This window comes from Engraulis encrasicolus, chromosome 15 (genome assembly GCF_034702125.1).
Source record: "Engraulis encrasicolus isolate BLACKSEA-1 chromosome 15, IST_EnEncr_1.0, whole genome shotgun sequence".
NCBI lineage: Eukaryota > Metazoa > Chordata > Actinopteri > Clupeiformes > Engraulidae > Engraulis > Engraulis encrasicolus.
Window position 1 is genome coordinate 342,228 of NC_085871.1, and position 20,336 is coordinate 362,563.

General features: G+C 45.7%; 1 protein-coding gene across 2 annotated transcripts in view; it reads left to right on the top strand.

The window, feature by feature from the left end:
• lmo3 (LIM domain only 3) overlaps positions 1 to 20,336 on the top strand; it is a 41,022-nt gene that overhangs the window by 17,121 nt on the left and 3,565 nt on the right. For both annotated transcript variants that reach the window (XM_063217834.1, XM_063217835.1), the window contains exon 3: positions 15,732 to 15,857. In XM_063217834.1, coding sequence (XP_063073904.1) covers positions 15,732 to 15,857 — 126 coding nt within the window. The remainder of the gene's footprint in view (positions 1 to 15,731; positions 15,858 to 20,336) is intronic.

The window sequence follows — 20,336 nt, forward strand, 5'->3', positions numbered from 1 at the left end:
CAGAGTGTCATATTATCTCTCTTCTTGTTGTGGCGGTGGAGGCGCCTGTGTGTTTGTGCAACCTTGCTGTTTTCTGCCTGTGTTATTGTTGCTCTATTGATTTTTGCCCATCATAGTTTTTGCAGAGTTACATAATTCTCTCAGAGGTTTGAAGTCTTTTCGACAAGCAAACAGAGATGTGACTGCAAAGGGGTGGAAATGTAGTGCCCATACACACACACAGAGTCGAGTTTGCTTGTCTCATTCTTTTGCAGGCAGACCCGACTGTGAATTTAAGTACACCGTGGTCTGTATGTCGTGACATTGCTTTCTTCAGCCTTTCTGTCCAAGTCCTGTTTTGTGCTACTGATCACACACATTCATACATGGCCATGGTGCTGCTGACTTAGATGAAATGTAACATTTTGCAGGAAATTATGTTCGTCAGATTACTTAAACTTACTCTGGTTAATTTTATTTGTAAGAGGCGTAAGTACGACACTTGGGTACAACACAAAATTGGATATTTTTTTTGTCACGAGGCACACGTATGAGCACGTCGGAACATTGTAAGGTGAGCGTAGGTATCAAAATAATTTCAGAGGCCTTAATAGCTTTCAGATAGCCCTAAGGGATCTTTCCCTCTTCAATTTTCATTTAATTTCCAGAAACTGTAGCTAAACTAATGATGGAATTAAATCCAGCACCTGCTGACTAGCTCAAAGGGCTCATCATTTTTTGTAGTCTTTCAAACTAAATTTAACTTTCACCAGCAGACATTCGTGTGTGTCTCTGTGTGTGTGTCTGTGTGTGTGTGTGTGGACTGGTCTTTCTCTGCTCCCAACCATTAAATATCCTCACTCCTCAGAGATTAACCTTTATGCCCTTAATAAATGGTCTATATTGACATCAAAGGGATGGGGAAGATGACGCGGGGCCTTCTGGGAAGGGATCCTGGGGCCCTGCTGAAAGAGCCGGGGCCTGTCTTCTCTGCTACTTCAGGAGTGGTAATCGGGCCTGGCCGTATGGAAATCATTCTCCTCTTTGTCTTTTTAATTAAACCGGAGTGCAGTTTGGAGGCTATTTGACCTTTCTCAGCCCCCCCTCTTTGTGGGCAGAGCTGCGGGTCATTTCCATGCATACATTACCACAGTTTTTACCCCCCTCTTCTTCCGGCCTGGCCAGCAGTGATCCGTCAAGCCTGGCGGATTAAGCCGAGGTGAGGTTCAAGCGGATTGGCCACATTTTTATCTGCGGCAGGTTAAGATTGCCAGAGAGGAAGAAGTGTAACACTTCAGACAGGTGTAACTCTTAAGTTATGGTGTCATAGTTATAAAACTAATGGGCACATTAGGTATACCATAGTGCAAGCGTGCAATTTTTTTGTTTGGCGATACCATTACACATATGTTTTATACTTACACCTGTAGTAGCAACCCTTTTGTTCGCTATGCATACTGAGTCAGTGGATGGGGTGTGGATTGGATTATGGTCAGTAAAATCGGATTCTGCCCATTTTGTATGCATTAAAATGTGGAAAACATTTAGCCTGTTTATTCACAAAAAAGTGGCTCTGTGGAGATGAACAGAAGAACAGTGTATGAATTTGCTGATGCTTTGCAGCAGGCATACACCCATGAGGTGCTCCAGCTTTTCAAATTACCATAGCACACACACACACACACACACACACACACACACACACACACACACACACACACACACACACACACACACACACACACACACACACACACACACACACACACACACACACACACACACTCCCCATGCCATCCCCATCCCCTACTCTGAAATTCCTTTGTAGGGGGGCTCCTCTATGCCATGCAGTGTGGTGTGTTTCCTAATTCAAAAGGCAGAGCTGCTGTGCCATCTGTGGGGCCTAGAGAGAGTGGCACGTTCCCCAGCCTCACCTGGCACAGTCAACTTCACAGTGTTACTTTAACACTGCGTAGAGGGTTAAAGACTGACTAGGTGAGTGTTGGATTCAGCTCTCTGAGTGTTGAATTAGCACTGTGTAAAATGTACTGCGTGGCACCCGTGTGGCGGGGGTGGATGAGGGAGGTGCCACCGCATGCTTGGCACCCACACGCCCCTCCGACGGCATGCTCGGCCATGATAACCAGCCCTGCTGTTTGACACACAGAGATATGCCCCTCCACCCCCCCCACCCCCAACCCTCCAACCCCCAACCCCAGCCCTGCTGCTGCCCCTGGGGCTGTTGGCAGACACCGATCTGTTTTGTTTTTGCAGAGCGGCACGTTTGGAACTGTCACCACCCACCACCCCCCCACCCCACCCTCCTTCACCATTTCAGCTCTGAATGGAGTCTGAACTCTGGGGACGTTCTCATGAAAAAAGCTTCATAGTTGGCTCTCGGTATCCCAATCACACACACACACACACACACACACACACACACACACACACACACACACACACACACACACACACACACAAGCCTGTGTGCACCTTGAGCCTGCGTTTGCCGCCAAAACCACCCTGTTCCTCACCTGTGATGGAGCCACAGACATCCACCAGGAAACAGAAACCAGGAAGGAAGCCCCCTCCCCAAGGGAGAAAGCGAAAGAGTTTTTTCCCCCCTAATCTCCAACCAAAGCTTCACTTTCTCGGCCCAAAACCTTTTAAACTATTGATGCTGAATCGCTTGGAGTAACAAAAGAAGATGGTGTGTTGTGTTTGAACCAAATGGAGCCATACATGATTCATCTCCCCTGCTGGAACATACAGAATACTGTTGTTGTGTTTTGCCTTAAAGACAGAGACAGTGATGGGGGGGGAAAGAGGATCGTTGAACAACACACTGGGCACCAAGCCCCCATTCTCCCCTTTTGTTCCAGGACTTTCCTCTCCGTACTCTTTGTCCGTGTTGGCCTTTCACCTGTGGTGCTTGGCCTCTTTATGATGGTAAATGTAAAGTTCAGTAACAGCATAAACCATCTGCAAGACCAGGTTGAAAGGCTCCACTTGATCCCTGGAGAGAGGGGCAGACCGGCGCTGCTACAGAGTGCATCGTAAGCATTGCCTAGTTTCATGAAGTGCAGCGTTTTCAGGCCCCCCCTCTTTTTCACCAGAAGCCTGCGGCCCTTGGCGAAACAGGCCAGGTCATGGATCTCACCGCATCAGCACACCTGGTAACCGCCTGGTGGCATCATTCGGTCAGGTGTACACATGTGCAGTTACCAACAGAGCACTGAGACTTTCTCTATCGTTTTTCACTTCACTAGTGTTGATTCAGATTGCAGATTTACGCCGTAGTCCCTCTTATCTGTGTATAGTAAAGATACAGTGTTGTGTGAGCATTGTGACGGTGTTGTAATGATATCGTATGGGAACCAAAAAGACAGAGATAGTATTTATATAGGCGAATAAAGTGGAGATGAATATAATTGAAAATCTGAACAACATGGACAAATCTTTCTCTCTCTCTCTCTCTCTCTCTCTCTCTCTCTCTCTCTCTCTCTCTCTCTCTCTCTCTCTCTCTCTCTCTCTCTACTTTAAGAATGTATTATCAGATGCAGTGCAGACCTCAATTAAATGGCTTCTGTCCTCTGTAAATACTGCCAGACTGCCAGAGAACAACACCTACACACTTATATGGATACTGCGCTCAGATGTATTTGCATTTATTTCATATACAGTTGTTGAGAAGATTTCTTGGTGGGGTGTTGGATCTGCTGTTTTTATTTTAGGTAACCTTTTACACACTGCCTTCATTTGAACATAAGATATCTAATTCTATAGATGTGTCGCCTTCTGATAAAGTGACATTAATCAGTGTTATAACCAAGAAAGGACATTTTTGTAAAATAATATTTATGGGAAATGTTATTGGTTTTGAAGATCATTTTAAATTGTAGTTTATCAGGTGTGCTATTTTTTACGTTCATACTATTGTGGGGCAAAACATTTTGTTATGAATTTGAGTGCAAGGAAATGGTATTCATTTATATTTTTCAGCTTTCAGCAGAGGTGAAAAAAAGCTGTGACTGTGTGGACTGGGTTTTTTATGAGGAAGTTAGCCAGGGAGACGGTACCCCTAACTGGGGTGACATTATGTATGCTGTAGCCATGTTCAGTCCCGGGGCCCTAACGAGGCCTACCGCTGGCTCCTGCGCCCATCAATCAGCCCCGGCGCGGCTCTTTGTCTCCTCCGCGTGACTGGCAGCTCCCCGCACTTCATCAGGGGGGCCACGTGCGTGCCGCACAGGCCGTCAGCCCCACTCACCGGCAATTAGTCGGGGCTACCATGTGAGGAGGAGAGGGCGGGACCAGGGCCCTCCGTCACACCCGCAGCCTAATGAGGCCCTTATGGAGATGAGGTGGCGTGGTGGTGTGGGGGGGTGGGGGTGCATGGGACGTGGAGGCAGGATCCGCCCCACCCACCCAGAGTTGAGGTGGGGGAAAGGGGGTGGATATGGGGGTGAGCGAATGTGAGGGAAGGGGGTGTGTGCAGCGGGGTGCCGCGTGGGGGGCTGGGTGGGTCCAGATGGCAATTGGTCAATGCCAGGGCCGTTTATGGAGGCTAGATTTGGATAGGTTACACAGTGCAGTGAAGCCCCCCGCCACTCAGTTCCCTGAGTGACTTATCAATTAGTGTGCGGCCTAGCGGAACTGCAAGACACCAATGGATGCTCCCCATCTCCCCACATGGCCGCTCGCCCCTCTGGAAGGCCGTTGCAGGCTGTCAGGAAAGGAGATCTCTCAGAACCATCATATGTGGATATGGATTATTTTGGATTTTTTTTAAAACATGTGCATTGCCATGCACTCAGTATTTTGTACTGTAACATCTCACTGATCAACATGGCCATCCCCTCAGCTGATGGTACAGGGAACACTTTTTTTCTGCAAGACATAAGCACATACATGTATTGTTTCATTTTTTTGTGTCATTTTGAATGCATGACAAAAGACAATCGTAGCATGACTTAAATGCTCAAAGAAAATAATAACAGGAAGAAGAAAAAAAACGCTCTTGCGCAATGAAGCTTCGGTTGGCTGAGGCGCTTGCATCACGGTGCATCTGTGTAAAATGAGATGTAAATGTGGCCATTTTAACGCTCTGATTTATTCATGAGCAAACTCAAAAGAAAAGAGGCGCATGCAAATGAGATGTGTCGACTTTGCCCTTGGCCCAGGCACGCTAACAAACAAGTCAGTCTCACCAAAGAAATTAACAAGTTTATTAAGGCCCTCGTCTGACAATGAGCCTGTCAACTGCCAGGTAAGACTCTGTACTGAAAGACTATTTATCTAGCCGTCAAGAGCGAAGCAGACAAAACAGACAGTTTGTTAAATCCACATCAAAATACTGTAATGTCTGCCATTCACAGAAGAAAATATAAACAAGCCAGCGGAAACCATCTGTGTTCTTGTCTGGGGGGGGGTTATTAAATTAGCTGGTATTGTTCTGAGGTAAGACTGCTGAGAGACCCGTATTTAAAAAGTGGGTTGTCAAGACGCATGGAAAACCCATAAAGGCTCAGGTTGGGATCTATTGGAAGTCCTATTATTCGTCTGCCATCAAATCTATAATGCAGGGTGTGAAGTGAGAGGGGTTAGGAGGGCTGGAAGTAATCAATGGAGACCCAAAACTCAGGCCTGGTCTGTTCATTAAATCCCTTCAACACAGGAAAATGAGGCCATGGGATTAGACCAGTGCAGTGCCTGGATGGATAGATATCTCTCTTCTACTAGGCTTCTACTCTCTCTCTCTCTCTCTCTCTCTCTCTCTCTCTCTCTCTCTCTCTCTCTCTCTCTCTCTCTCTCTCTCTCTCTCTCTCTCTCTCTCTCTCTCTCTCTCTCTCTCTCTCTCTCTCTCTCTCTCTCTCTCGCTCTCTCATGCAAGCTCTCCTTATGAATATTTCTGACTGTCTGGATGTGTGTATTTATGTGTTCATGTCTGTGCCAGCTGTGTGTGTGCTTTTCCTTTTTGTTGTGTGTACGTATGTGTGTGTCTTTGCACAGTGTTTGTGTGCATGTCTGTGTGGTGTGTATTAATCTGATGTGTGTTTGTGGATACTTTTGGGCCTTGTGTGTGCGTGCGTGTGTATGTGCGTGCGCGTCCGTGTGTCTGTGTGTGTGAAGAGGGTGGCGTGGATGAGAGAGATTGAGAGAGTAGACACGGCGGCGGGCTGCTTAAAACGCTCGGCAGCATTGATTGTGCGGAATCTCCAGCACTTTTCCATACTCTTTTAATCTCTCTGAAATGCTAAGGAGGCAATCAAAGGGATCGTCGGCATTCACGTCAAAGCTTCAGCCGTCTGCCTGCCTGCCTGCCTGCCTGAGCGCGCATCAGCGTCAGGCCGGCCGGCTGATTTCTGGGCTGCCGGCTCCTGCACATTAAGGGAGCCCTGATCAATCATCTACGGGCTGCACCCCCAGTCAGAGCAGGATGAGGTGCATCAACACAATTTCCCTCTCCTCTTTTTCATGCAAAAGGCCAGCGCTGATTGATTGGTTGCCTTGGTGCTGCGGAGAGAGACAACATTCAGTAAACCAGCCTCAGTTTAACAAAAAAGAAAAAGCCCATCATCATCATCATCTGACAACATTAGATTTCCTTCCACTTAACTTCATTTACGTATTGAGATGTTTTAATATGCGAGTCAGCAGTTTGATCTCTGCCGTGCCTTATGAAATGCTCGTCTCAACATCCTCCAGATTTCATCATGTGTAGAACGTGCCACCACTTGGTGAGGGGAAAAGACTCGCCTGACTGACTGGTTTTAAAGAGATATAGATTATATATAAGACTGTATTTCAGATGTCAGAATATAAGCCATATTGTCACACATTGTCATCAGAAGCATGAATATTTGGTAGGATATGATTCAGTGAGACTTCAAACAAGTTAACATACACTGTCGCTCACAATCAAAAAAGCATGGCGAATTGTTGAATAGAGTTTCCTTACATGTTTAGGCTACAGGTTTTCACATAACTTGTGATTTTATGTAACATGCAGCAGCCATATTCACTTCCAACATACAGTAGGCCTATAGCCAGGCTCATTTTGGTTCAGGGGCCACATACAGCCAATTTGATTTGAAGCATTAATATGATTGCATATTATTGCTTATTTCTGCTTCATATGAATTGCATTACTAGTCAATCATATTGAATTGCACCCCTCTACTTGTCTGTCCCATTTTCGCAGTGAACTGACCGATGTTTTGAATATGTTGTTTTGTTTATTTCCCAATCTAGTGTCCGTTTTCACTTTTTCTCCCCTAGTGATTCAGCTGAGCATTTTGGTTACTTATTTAAAAGATCCCAAGTCATGACAGGAAAGGATACAAGGATACAAGGTATTTATTGCCATATCCTCATGAATTCAAGAATTTATGAGCAATGAAAAGCTTCCCTGCTCGGAAAGTCCCAAAAAAGAAAACAGAAGGTTTTTTTAAGTTTTAAAAGTATCCGCATTTAAAAAGGCAGGTTTAAAAAAGAGAGATGACTAGTGAAGGAGTGTTTCATTATATATATTGGAGTTAAGCAGCCTGATAGCTTCAGGAAAGGGCTGGAAATAGACTTTTTAAAACATTCTTATAGTTTACTAGTCTGGGGCCAGATGAAACCATCTCACAGGCAACATCTTATGTTTGACACCCCTGGTAAAACCAAAATGTTGCAAAAACTGTTTGGAGAGGTTTTTCCCGGTGGATTCACGTTTGAATTTGACCAGATCCGCTCCCTTTGTATGTTCACATAATTGGCTTCTCTTGGTTCATTCATTAAAGTCTGCACCATTGTTAGGCTTGGATAGCGAGATCATTTTGTTTGATTTCCTCCCGACCACCCATCTGAACAATAACAAGTCATTACACCCGAAGAAAGTGTAGGTGGTAGTAGCTGTGATACATTACTCTGATACCCCATGTTTACTGGGTACAGAGCGCTGGGTTTTTTTATATGTGAGGGAGCATAAATTAATTTGATTTTCATAAGAGAAAGAGGGAAAAGACATATTGATCAAGAGTTCATTCCTCTAATTACTTTCTGGGTGGATTTTCAAACCAGCACCAGGGGGAATTCTCCTTTTTAAAAATCTCAATTTGTATTTTATCAGTGATTAAAGCATTTCAATCATTACGTCCACAAAAAAACACCCCAGCAGTTGAATGCAGGGGGCCCATTTAGAATTCTGCCTAATTAAAAATCCTTCATTAAGCACTTCTTTAATAGTCTGATTCATTTTATGAAAGGGAAGAGAGTTAATCAGGTAAGGGTTTTGAAGTGTACTTTAAAGATGAGATCTGCAAATGGAGTGCTATAGAAACTGGGTGTTTCTTTGTCTTTTCATAGGAGAGCCTTCTGAGAGGCTGACGTCTTCTGTCTGAATTGCATGTACTGTACTGTACATGACTGAGTGCTTCTACCTTGTAAGTTTTGACTCCTTGCAGTCAGGTTGCAGTTGAGCTGAAAGTAGCATGAAATAGTATAGAAATTGGCAGCTACTCAAAGATGAATGCTGAATTGATGGCCCCCAGGCAGTGTGCCCATTTCAACAGCACGGCTATTTAGAATGTATCAGGGTTTCACAGCAGCCTGCCATTAAATGCAGCTGAATAAAGAGGTATATGAAGAAGAAATGAATGTACAGAGAGACGCCATTGACCTGACTAGCGTTCCTCTTACCTTTATATAGGTGGACCATTGACATTTTACAGCACTGTTAACAGTTCAGGATATGTACGCCATGCAAAGATGTTTCATGTCTGCTTTAGTTTGAAACCATACGAAAACAAGACCCACTTACTCACATGAGGATTTTAAAACCCAGGGTCTCATCATGGGGCTTTTTACAGTGCTGTTATCACAGTTATTTTCTTGCTGTGCTCTCAGCAATGCCTCCGCAATGAATGCATCACCATGTTACACATAAAAGCCACTTTTTTTGTTCCTTTGACAGAAATTTATTTCTCATCCACCCCCTAAAAGATTCCGCAAAACAAAGAAATGTGATGTCCTCGCCTTGCCCTGTTTTCAAAGTAATGAGATGGTGCGTAGATGTTAAAAGCTCTGAAGGCATTCTGTAATTGCTATGTTGTGTTTGGAATAAGCTTGGCCACCATTAACCTCCCCTACACTACAATTCACTTCACACGTCTGGCAATTACCTCGCCAATAATGCCCAATCTTGCAAATGTGTGCGTTCTTGACTTCCTGTAATTAAATTGGGCTTTTCACATGTAATCTGAAAACGCGGAGGGGTCAGAATGGGCACCTGTAATCACCATCGATCGAATCTGAAGTAGGGTTGCAAATACTTAATCCTCTATTTTTCCTCCCGTGCTAAATTATCCTGATGGAAAGGTCAGACTCGCTGTGGTTGGGTCAAGGGTAGAGTGGCATTGTTTTCCTTCGTTGAAGCGGCACGAAATGTAATGCTACTCAGGATTTGATGCATTTGAGTGAAATGCCACCAGGACCTCTCACGTCAGTAATTCAAGTGACTTTTAGTGTTTTCGCCACAAAAGGAGGCGATACAATTTTCTCGTTTTGACATTGCATCCTTCATGCCATCCAACAGCACTTTCTGAAAGTCCAAGCAATTGTTATTCTTGACCCTGTTGATTATTACAGGAAGGTGTTTTTTGTCTTTGGTTTAAGCCGCCATGAGCCAAATACTACAGTGCTGCATTGAGTACATTTTCAGGAGGCAGCTGCATCATCTTGTTGCGTTTACCCAACCAAACACTCTTCCACACTCCTCCCTTCAGAAAGCAGACGCCCTGCTGTTTTAACGCCACCATTTTGTTTCCGTGTGTGTGTGTGTGTGTGTGTGTGTGTGTGTGTGTGTGTGTGTGTGTGTGTGTGTGTGTGTGTGTGTGTGTGTGTGTGTGTGTGTGTGTGTGTGTGTGTGTGTGTGTGTGTGTGTGTGTGTGTGTGTGTGCAGCTCCAGCTCCAGCACAACGCCTAGCATTTCCATTTGAACTAAATGGTTGTGAGTTCAGTCGCCTGGACACATTATGTTTTTGGATGGTCCCCTCCAGTGGAGATTAGCTTAATTAGCTGTGAAGAGCAGTGACTCGTGGGACTGTGCATGTTTGGTGCAGATAATTGCAGGGCTAGTGTGGAACAACCCTGGCACCCAGCTTGCTATTGCAGGTGGGTTGGCACCAAGAAGTGCCTATCGGGAGTGCACATCTGGACCCGGCGGGGGTTGAAAACTTTCATTACACCCTCTTCAAAATGCCCTCCAAATCCCTGCACAGCCCTGCCAGATTTTGTCTCTGAAAGGTCCTCCATTCCCCTTTTTGTCTGTGAAAGGAAGGGCATAATTATTTTCCCATACTGTGTTTTTTTCAGCTTGCTGAAAGAGTAGCTATAATCGGTCCCTGACTCATCTTTGTCATTTTCGTCTGTATTCACGGTCTCTTAGAGCAATGATCTATTCTTCAGTCACCTCAACGATGCTATGCGCATAGCCTTAAGAGAGAGACTCCAAGTCAGTGACTTCAATTTGCCTCCTTATCTTTTATTAGTATAGCTGTTTTCCTGGAGATAATGTTGTCATTGTCAAGAGCAGCCATGTTCTTTGGCAGTTGTTTACAAAAAATTATCCCGTTAGAAACCCTTGTGTTTGCAACATCTGATGATGATAAAAAAGTTGTTATTTAAAGCACGTGTTCACTGTTCGCAGGCAGTCTTGTGATGGGGACCTCGATTGTTTTCTGCATGGAAGTGAGAGAGGGAGAGCGAAGAGGAGGAGGAGGGGAGAGAGAGAGAGAGAGAGAGAGAGAGAGAGAGAGAGAGAGAGAGAAAAAGAGAGAGAGAGAGAGAGAGAGAGAGAGAGAGAGAGAGAGAGAGAGAGAGAAAGAGAAAGAGAGAGAGAGAGAGAGAGAGAGAGAGTGAGTAGCCAAGGGAATGTGTAAAACTGGAAGGGTGCAAAAAACTGCTCATGTGTTGTAATCATATGCATTGTCTTAGATTTAATTAGCTCAGTTATCTGTGGTGGTCGCAGACGACTGACAGTTCACTGGAATGTTTCGCTGTTCTCCTGGCACTTGCGCTGAGCGGAGACCATAATTCATCATTAGGATATCAGAGTCCAGGTGTAGATTAGAACTGATAGAGGCAGCAGTCAGGCAAGGCGAGCCACTCAAGGTGGAAAATCTTATCCAACGGGACAATTCCCCAGGTCACGCCCGCCGTAATTGAAATAATTTTGCTGTGAAAGTTGTTTAATCTCCGAAAATCACACACACAGGAGTGGCCCTAAATTGAAAAGCATATACGTCTGATTACATGTGCCAGGCCCACACCTCCTCCCTTCCTCTTCCTCCTGCCTCCCCCTCCCCCCTCCCATCCTCAGCAGGCCTTGACAAGCCTAGCCTATACCCAAGCATCCTAGTTCCCCTTCCCCATAAGTTTATGAAAGTCCCCCAAGCCTAGTGTCCAGTGCTACCCACTAGCCCATCCACGCCACTGGACACAGCGTTGGTGTGTTCCCCTCTGTAGAAAGCCTCTGTTTCAGACGCAACAAATCATTTGTCTGTTATTAACCCTGAGCCTGTAATTATGCAGATTGCCATAGATTTTTCCCCGGGTGCCGGGGAAGTGAGATCCAGGGGTTGCTCTCAGCGTGGCAGGCGGACGGGGGGGAAACGGCTGTGCATTACTGAACTTGCCACATTCATCATGTTGACTGATGGCACGGGGAGCCAGTCCCCGGGTCCCGGTGGTTAATGTAGTGGGTAATTAACTGTCATTTGGCTGGTAATAGGCCGATGATCAATGGTTTGTGAGGAAACAAATTCTAATTCGGCAGCTGATGAATGCACGCCGAGGCCAGAGCAATTGAAGTCGCAGGGGTGGCAGAGGGTTGGGGGAGGGGGAGGAGGGGAGTGAGCGGAGAGAGGAGGAAGGGGAGACGGGAGCCGCTGTCAGAATTTCAAATGGCTCTTGAGGTGGCGGTGTTATCCTTCTTTCTTTTCAGCCTCTTGCTTGCCTGCTCCCCTCTCCAAAAAAAAAGTTGGGGTGGAAAAATGAAATAAGTCCCTGGAACAAAGTAGGGCTTAATTTGTTGCCCTTGATGTTCTGTGAAATACCTGTGCAGATGAATTATCGCCAACGAGCATGTGCACACATACAGAGAAATGTGTTATTCCTTGTCGAATAAACCAACGGTCCTCTGTCAACATGGCCCGCCATGTCGCATGCTGTCACCTAACATCGGCACCCTTTAATGTGTTAGCATGTCTGGACATGCCCACAAAAAACAATGGTGAAATTTTAAGGCGACAATTTTTGTATGATACTTATAAACCACAGTGTTGTGTTTGTTTCGTGGCATAGCCATGGCTATGATGTTCACACGGCACACTCTGAAAGGAAAGCAAGTAAATTACATAGACTGCGTTGAGCACTGGGTGCAGTGAGGTGACAGTGCTTGTGCGTTTTCCACTGGCACATCGTTTAATGATTACAGCCCTGCTTCCAGGCACACTTCTAGCGACCACTGGGCTAAAGCCTTGTGGAATAATTTAATTGGTGTCTGTTTTTCTCTCATCAAAAAGGTACCACTGAGCGGAATGATACTCTGGTAATACGCGGGGAATGTCTTTGTCTCAAAATAAGGTGCTGCTGATATAGCATTCTCTTTCAAAACAGTGATTTGAGCAGACACAAATTTAAATTTAAATGTGTGTGCATGTGCGTGTACGCGTATGCGTATCTTGCGTGTGTGTATCTGTGTGTGTGTGTGCGTGCGTGTATGCGTGCGTGTGTTACAACCACTGCACACTACATGCTCTGTTCTCTGTCTGAGAAGTTCGTAGCTACCATAGACAACGAAGGCCTGGATTCTATCCTGTCCAAACCCTTGTGTATGGGCACAGCCTTGTCTGCGTTGTCTAGCGCTCTCTTCCTGGTTATTCCATTCCACCCATGATCCCTCTCCTCTGAAGCTCCACTGCACAGTGTGTGGAATAGGGGCCCTCTGAGAGGGGTTTCTCTTTTTTTGCACACGGAAGGTTCTGGTGTCTCCAGCAGGGGCTGTGTTCCAAAGTGTGCCTTTGAATTCATTAGGAGCCAACTACGCTTAATTTGCCGCCTCCCTCGAGAGCCATTAGCGTCTGTGGCATCAAGCTGACGGAGCGTCGAGAGACGAGTGGCAGGTAGGCTCCATCCATCTCTCACCACCTCCTGCACCACCTCTGCTTTCTCTCACAACTCTCTCATCCAGTTTCCCACTCTCTCCTGTGGGGTTAGGCTGGCATGGGGGGCGGGGGGTGTGTTCCTGGGAATGTTTTTGGTTGTTGTCGGAGTTTTGAAGCCACGTGTGCCACGCAAGCCACACGAGAGTTAAAAAGGGGACGGCTGTTTGCGACTGCTCTCGGTTCAGTCTGGATGAATCTTTGATGTCTATTATTAGCCCCAGCAACTCCCCAACACCCTCACTTTTCTCCGTGTGTCTTTGTGTCGGATGCTCTAAACAGAATGTTTGATTTGAGAAATGCAATGTATGTATTGTTCCCCCCCTATCTGTCAGGGCAGGTTCAGAGTTTCCTTTAATCATTTAACTTACTGGTTAAAGCAAGCCTAGGACTACACTGGATGAATTATGCAGAAAACATTGGGAAGGGGAAACAGGAGAGAAGTTTGAATCTGAGCGGAGCTGAGCTGGAAACTCGTGGGTCTTCTGCCTTTTACTTATTTAAAGCTCTCGGTCTACAATAGTCCTTTATCTTGCTAAAGACAGGCTTCAATATCCAAAATACTGCATAGGTGGTTTGCGCCAAAGCAAGCGTTGAGCTTCCACCAAAAAAAACCTTTCTGTAACGTTATCTGATTTTCTGAAGTCTGAACATCCACACAAGGTGTAGAGTCTGAGGAGACTGCAGTCAAGCTCATACTGTATCTCAGAGTGTCTGATGCGTTGGGTGGTGTGTGTCTCAACAGGGGAAACTATTGGGGGTGGAGAAGCCAGCCATGAATGGTTGAACACAGTAGATAACTTGAGTATTTCGTGAAAAGTGAAGTGCAGACCTTTTGTCCCTAGTCATATGGAGCAAAATAGCGTGACAGTCTCATTCAAAGGTGTGGTGCTTCTTTAAATTTTCAAGAAGTGAGGAATGGATGCATACAGATTGCCGGAAAGGCAAAATAGAGCACTATTTTGATTTGACTTGACAAGAGAAAACCTTTTAAGCATCACTCTTCGCACATACATCTTCCATCATTTATCAGCAGCAGCGCTTTAGTGCAACTTATACTTTTGAGGCAAATAAATGGAAAGTCTCACCCTTTTTTGCAGGCAAATACTAACACGCACAAATACATCAAACCACAAAAAACAACCCTGGCTTTGTGTCTTAGTCCCAGCGTGCTACAAATAAGGAGGGAAATGAAATTGCTACGGCTCGCTCATTATCTCATCCTCTATCTATCATACTCATTTTTATTCATTTTTAAAACATTTAGATCAATGGCAAAGCCCCTTAAAAAAACTCTGTCATCATTTCATCTATTTCACGCAGAGGGCCTTTAGGCAATGTACATTCGCCGTTTTCACAGGAAGAGCAAAGAGAAGATAACAGAAATGGATCTATATTTAGGCTGCTCAAAAAGAGAGGCATAATTCCTTTAATTTAATCAGCACAGATCAGAACTCCTTTTATTCCACCCCGGTTTTTGCCTGCTACCTAGAATGCTGCGAGAGATATCCTTCATTGTCTCAAGGTGTGTTGACAGTGGCCCTTAATTCTGTAGGTATACAAGAGGGCACAATTTATCTGCTTCTTTCGCCTGTGGGAAACATACTTTGTGAAGGTTAATAAACAACCCCTGCATATCCCAAGCTCCGAGATCATTTATCAGATTGCGATCTCTCACAGACTCGGGAGAGTGGCATGCAGTTTTATCATTTTAACAACGATGGCTAAAAGTGCCTCAAGAAGTCAGCCTAATAGGTTATTTTGTTGTATGATTTCGTTATCAGATATATCCCCCCACCTCCCTCCCTTCGCCCCATAATACTCAGTCTAGGTCACAGAGTGTGGCTGTAGCCCATGAATCCCTAATGAATACTCACACTAATGCCCTCAGAGCTGAAATAATAGGGTCGCTGCAATGGGCAGCAGCACTGCCAGTGGTGCTCCAGTTGCACAACACAGCCCTTATCAAGTCCATGTCTGCGGCGCACACTCACAACGCGGACATGACTAGTGTCAGTTAAGGGCCCTGCGTGCCCTTGATATCATCTAACTGGAAGCCACTCCGATATCAAATCAGACTCCATCATTTGTTTTTTTTCCCGCGGAGTGAGACTCATTCATGCCTCAAGGCCCCTACACACTGGGCTTTGACAAAGTTTGGTGCACTGAGCTTGCAACCTTTTTTGTTTTGACACTACGAATGTCCAATAAAACCACTGCACACCAGAATAAATCCTGGCTCCTGCTGTTGTGGCAGTTCAAAATATTTTTGCTTGATAAGTGCGCAATAAGTTACTATTTAATTAAAAGGTTCCAATGTTTTGTAAGTGTGGTACTGGTATCTGTGTATGAGCAAATAAAACCGTTGAATTCAGAAGTGTGCCGCAATAATATTATAATATCAAATATTAATGCCTGTGTGTGGAACCTTGTGTGTTTTTTGCTTCATATTGAGAATGATTTTCAGAGTTTCTCTGTGTTTTTGAGGTTTTCTAACATACATGTTTGTTGCTCTTTGTGTTTGTTTGTTTTTTCCCCTCACAGCTTGTTCGGCGTGACGGGGAACTGTGCGGCCTGCAGCAAGCTCATCCCAGCCTTCGAGATGGTGATGAGAGCTAAGGAGAACGTCTACCACCTGGACTGCTTCGCCTGCCAGCTTTGTAATCAAAGGTGAGCCACTAGCCCGGCCTCACCCCGGCCTTCTCCAAGTCAGTGAGAGTTGGGGTTCAGGAAGCTCCATCGACCAGAGAGGAGACCTGTGGCGTCTACCGTTTGACATTCAGTAGGGTGAGGAGGAGAGGCCTTACAAAGCCATCAGCTTCTAACGCTGAGGAACCTCCTATTGTTTCTTGCACTTACACTGTGAGGAAAGTTGCCCAGGCTTTTTAGTTTCCCTCAGCTCATTTTATAGCAGTGGTTCCCAAACTGAGGGCTGGGACTTCAGCAGGTCTCGTGGAGAAGAGGGGATTGTTTCTTGTAAAACCTTGAATAAACACTGTATACGGTCATAAGTTACCTAACATTCCATATTGGTTAGTAACAGTGTTCAGCTCAGCTGAATGGTTAATAAATGTTTTTACTTCTCCTATGAAATTCTGATTTAAGTCAAGCTACATTAAGGGGCAAAAATATGGCATATTTCAAACTGAATATTTAAAACTTTGGAATATTGGGGGGGACCGGGGGGCTATTGGTTATTGCCCATCCTACTGCAAAGTATACATGACTACCAAGAGTGCACGCTGTCCATGCAAAGTTAAATCTAGCACAAATTTTCACTCAGACCATATTATTTGCCTTCTCTCTAAAAACTGAGCCGTGAATTGGTGAAACATGTACCTCATGTATGAGGAGCAAGTGTTGGGAATTGTTAGGAGTTTGAGTTGAATATCTTTACAGTTCATTTAGGTGGAGTACCTCATCAGCTGGTCTTGCTGAAAGCCAGAGAAGTTTCGCCTTGTTCTGAAGGTACACTGTCTATTCACAATTGACAAACACACATGCATAGCTAGACCCACCAAAAGGCCTGAAAAGCACTCGTGTCGAAGCGGGAGTCGATCACACAGAGTCTGGTTACGCACAATTAACGCTCCGTTATTGTCTTGCCACTCCCCTCGGCCACACCAGACAGCCCTCACCTAATGCAAGAAGTCAGCTAATCTTCATCAGCCTGGCTTGCGCTCAGCCAACTCAGGTCCTCGGCATTAAAAACCCATTTAGGCGCGGGCAAACCTTTCTTTTTGCATTAGAGTGGGCGATCAACTGTTTAATAAAACGGACATCGGTGCAGTTCGCATGCACCCACCGTGCCCCCCCCACCCACCCCCTGACGTCACTCACCTGCCCGTCACAATTCTGTCTCGAGGTCTATGATTTATGGTGTAGTCGCTGCATTAATTGACATGGAGGCTTAGATTCAGCTTTGCCATTCTTTTGTTCGTTTTTTGTTGTTGTTGTTTTTTTTTTTCGTTCAATGTCTTGACACCTTGAGAGATTTGTTGAGGAGGAATGCTCGCGCTGATTGTCCTTAACAGACCTCCATATCTTTAACTGCCTCCAAGCCTGAACAAATGCACAGACACGAGAGAGAGGTTGTGAGAAAGTAAAACGGAGAGCGATAAAGAACAGAAAGACGGATCAAAGGAGGGGGACAGAGTGAGAGGAGAGAAAGTGATCACAGAGGAATAAAGATAGATGAGAAGGAAAAGGAGAGGGAAGAAGGAGAATCGCGCCCAGTGAGGCTGTCTGTGGAAGGAGGCCTGTGAATTGATGATGCGTGCTAGCGTTGGGAGCCACGGGTGATTCAGTTCCCCCACTGTCACAACTCCACGCAAAGAGTCGAGCCGTGTGGCATGTACAGTGCGATATGCAAATCTCACGTCGCCGTCGTTTGACCACGAGCAAATTCATTTGTCAACCTTTTGCGAAACGGAGCTGCCACACGAGACTTGTCTGAGCATCTTTGTTGTCTTGTCTTGTTGTGGCAGTTGCAAAGATCCTGGTAGATTTTTTGAACGGAGAACCTTTTTTTCATTTAAATAAAGGATTTAAGACTCTCAGCACGCATCTCGTCATGACAGGTCCGACCGCCTCAGTGACGTTTGTGTGCGCCTCACAATCACATGAGCGCACATCTGTTCTCTGATCCACTTGGATAAATATCAGTAAGGACAGCAGATCCCATCAGCTGCCTGAAGATTAGTCATCTGATATCCCATATAGCACCAGAAAGCTGTCTGAATTAGGCGTAGCTCAGGGTTTCAATGCCAGCATGCACCGGGGCATTATACCTCATAGGCAATGCTGCTCTTTATCTAAATCTCGAAAAAACAGCCGTCATCTGCAGAGCTACCATATAACAGCTCATATCATGAGCCGTGGAGCTCTGTCTCATAGTTCAACCAATACTGCAAGCCACCCTCTAAAATGCATTCAATTTGAAGCATATTCCCACTAAAATTGCTGTCATTGTCAGATTCATCTAATCTGATCTGTGTCAGGTCTTTTCATCCGATTCCTACCCCTTTCTTTCCACTTGTAGACGGCAAAGCAACATGAGGCGTCTTCCGTAAAAGGGAATAAACCACAGAGCCTGGCGGCCACGGTTGCCGTGGCGTTGTTTCTTTTGTGTAGCGTTCATCAGAACATTGGGAGGGCTGATGAACATGGCGGCCAAGCAGGGTCACTGGGGGTCGGCGAGTGTAATTACACACTGCTCCCCGGGGTCAGCTGCAGCCCGTGTCACTGTTTGAAGGTTAAATTGCTACAATCATGTTTGTACGCAAAGCACAGAATGAATGCCCAAACCACCCCCAACCCACCCACCCACACACAAAAACACACAGACACGCACGCAGGCACACACGCACGCACGCACGCAGGCATGCAGGCATGCAGGCATGCAGTCAGGCAGGCACTCACGCACGCACACACGCACGCACGCACGCACGCACGCACGCACGCGTACACACACACACACACACACACACACACACACACACACACACACACACACACACACACACACACACACACTACACTACACTACACTACACACATCATCTCATTTAGAGTTGCTTTATTAGCCCTAGCCCACACAACACTCGGGTCCAGTTGAGGCCAGCAACAATTAGCCTGATTTCATCAAAGGATTTTCCACTGAGCTGGAATGCATGTTTGGTGGTTTCTCCGTTCAGTCTCCCTAACCGCACTGGTGGATGATTAGAGACTAGAGGCAGAGCAGGGTTTTTTTCTAATGTGGTTATTGATATTGTATTTCTGTCTATGGGTATTATTTTGTAATATAAATTTGATACTACAAGAGTAATTGATGGAGGCAATAGCCACTGTGACAGCCAAATTTTTAGGTGTTGAATTTATGACTTTTTCCATGACAAGGGAAGGCACGCGGGAAGTCATTGTTTTTAGTCCATATAACCCCCCTATATCCTCTTGGTGGTGTGTTTGACTGCCCATGTCTACAGTTTGACCTTAGACTTTTGATTCCGTTATAAATCCACCTCACCTGCATCAGTGCTATTTCCTTGGGAAGGGCACATGGAAAGTAACGAAGGGAGAGTGTAACTGTGCTGTGTTTGTGTTGTCGCTGTGTGTGTGTGTGTGTGTGTGTGTGTGTGTGTGTGTGTGTGTTTGTGTGTGTTTGTGTGTGTGTGTGTGTGTGTGTGTGTGGTGTGGTGTGTGTGTGTATTCGTGTGTGTGTGTGTGTGTGTGTGTGTGTGTTGTGTGTGTGTGTGGTGTGTGTGTGTGTGTGTGTGTGTGTGTGTGTGTGTGTGTGTGTGTGTGTGTGTGTGTGTGTGTGTGTGTGTGTGTGTGTGTGTGTGTGTGTGTGTGTGTGTGTGTTGTGGTTTGTAAGGTGGAGGCAGTGTGTCGGGTAGGTGGATGTGGGAGGAGGGAGGGGGGAGAGATTTCAGCCAGCCTTTAGCCACAGATCAGCCCCTGCGGAGACAGCTAATCGATGAGTCTGTCCTCCTCACCGGCCTCATCACTCGGCTACTCCTGGCCCAATTTCTGCCTGATGAGCCGGGGGGAGGAGAGGGGGGATGGCACTCCCTCTCTCCCTCAGCCCCTCCGCAGGCTGCAGCCAGAGGCCCGCGGGACACGAGGACCCAAGCTGGGTGACAGGGCAGGGGAGGTCAGTGGTGATAAGGGGGACAGGCTTCTCGTTCCTCGGCCCAGGCAAGGTCCCATCCCAGCTAGAGAGTAGGAAGTAGGGCTTCGTTAGCGAGGACTTGCCAGCATTCGAACATTTAATGTGTCTTGGCTTCCAAGCCTGAATCCAGAAAAAAAATCATTGGTTCTTTTATTTTCTGCTTGCTCCGCTAGGTACCAGTCTTTTCTTTTTACACATACAGTAACTAGCCATGGAAGTTTGTAAAAAGCTCATTTTACTGGAAAGAGTAAGCCTCCATGACTGAGATAAAAGTGAGCATTGTAAATGTTTTGACTTTGTTGTAAATGGAGTGGCTGAATCACTTAGTCTTTTTGTAGATCTTTCATATCACCTCACCTGAGTAAAGCACTGCCGTAATGTGCTGTCACTTCTGACAAAAATTGGGTAGTTCTTCTATTAGTCTTTTGAATAAAGATAGATACCACTTTGCTGGTACAAAATCATCTGCAGCTGAGTAA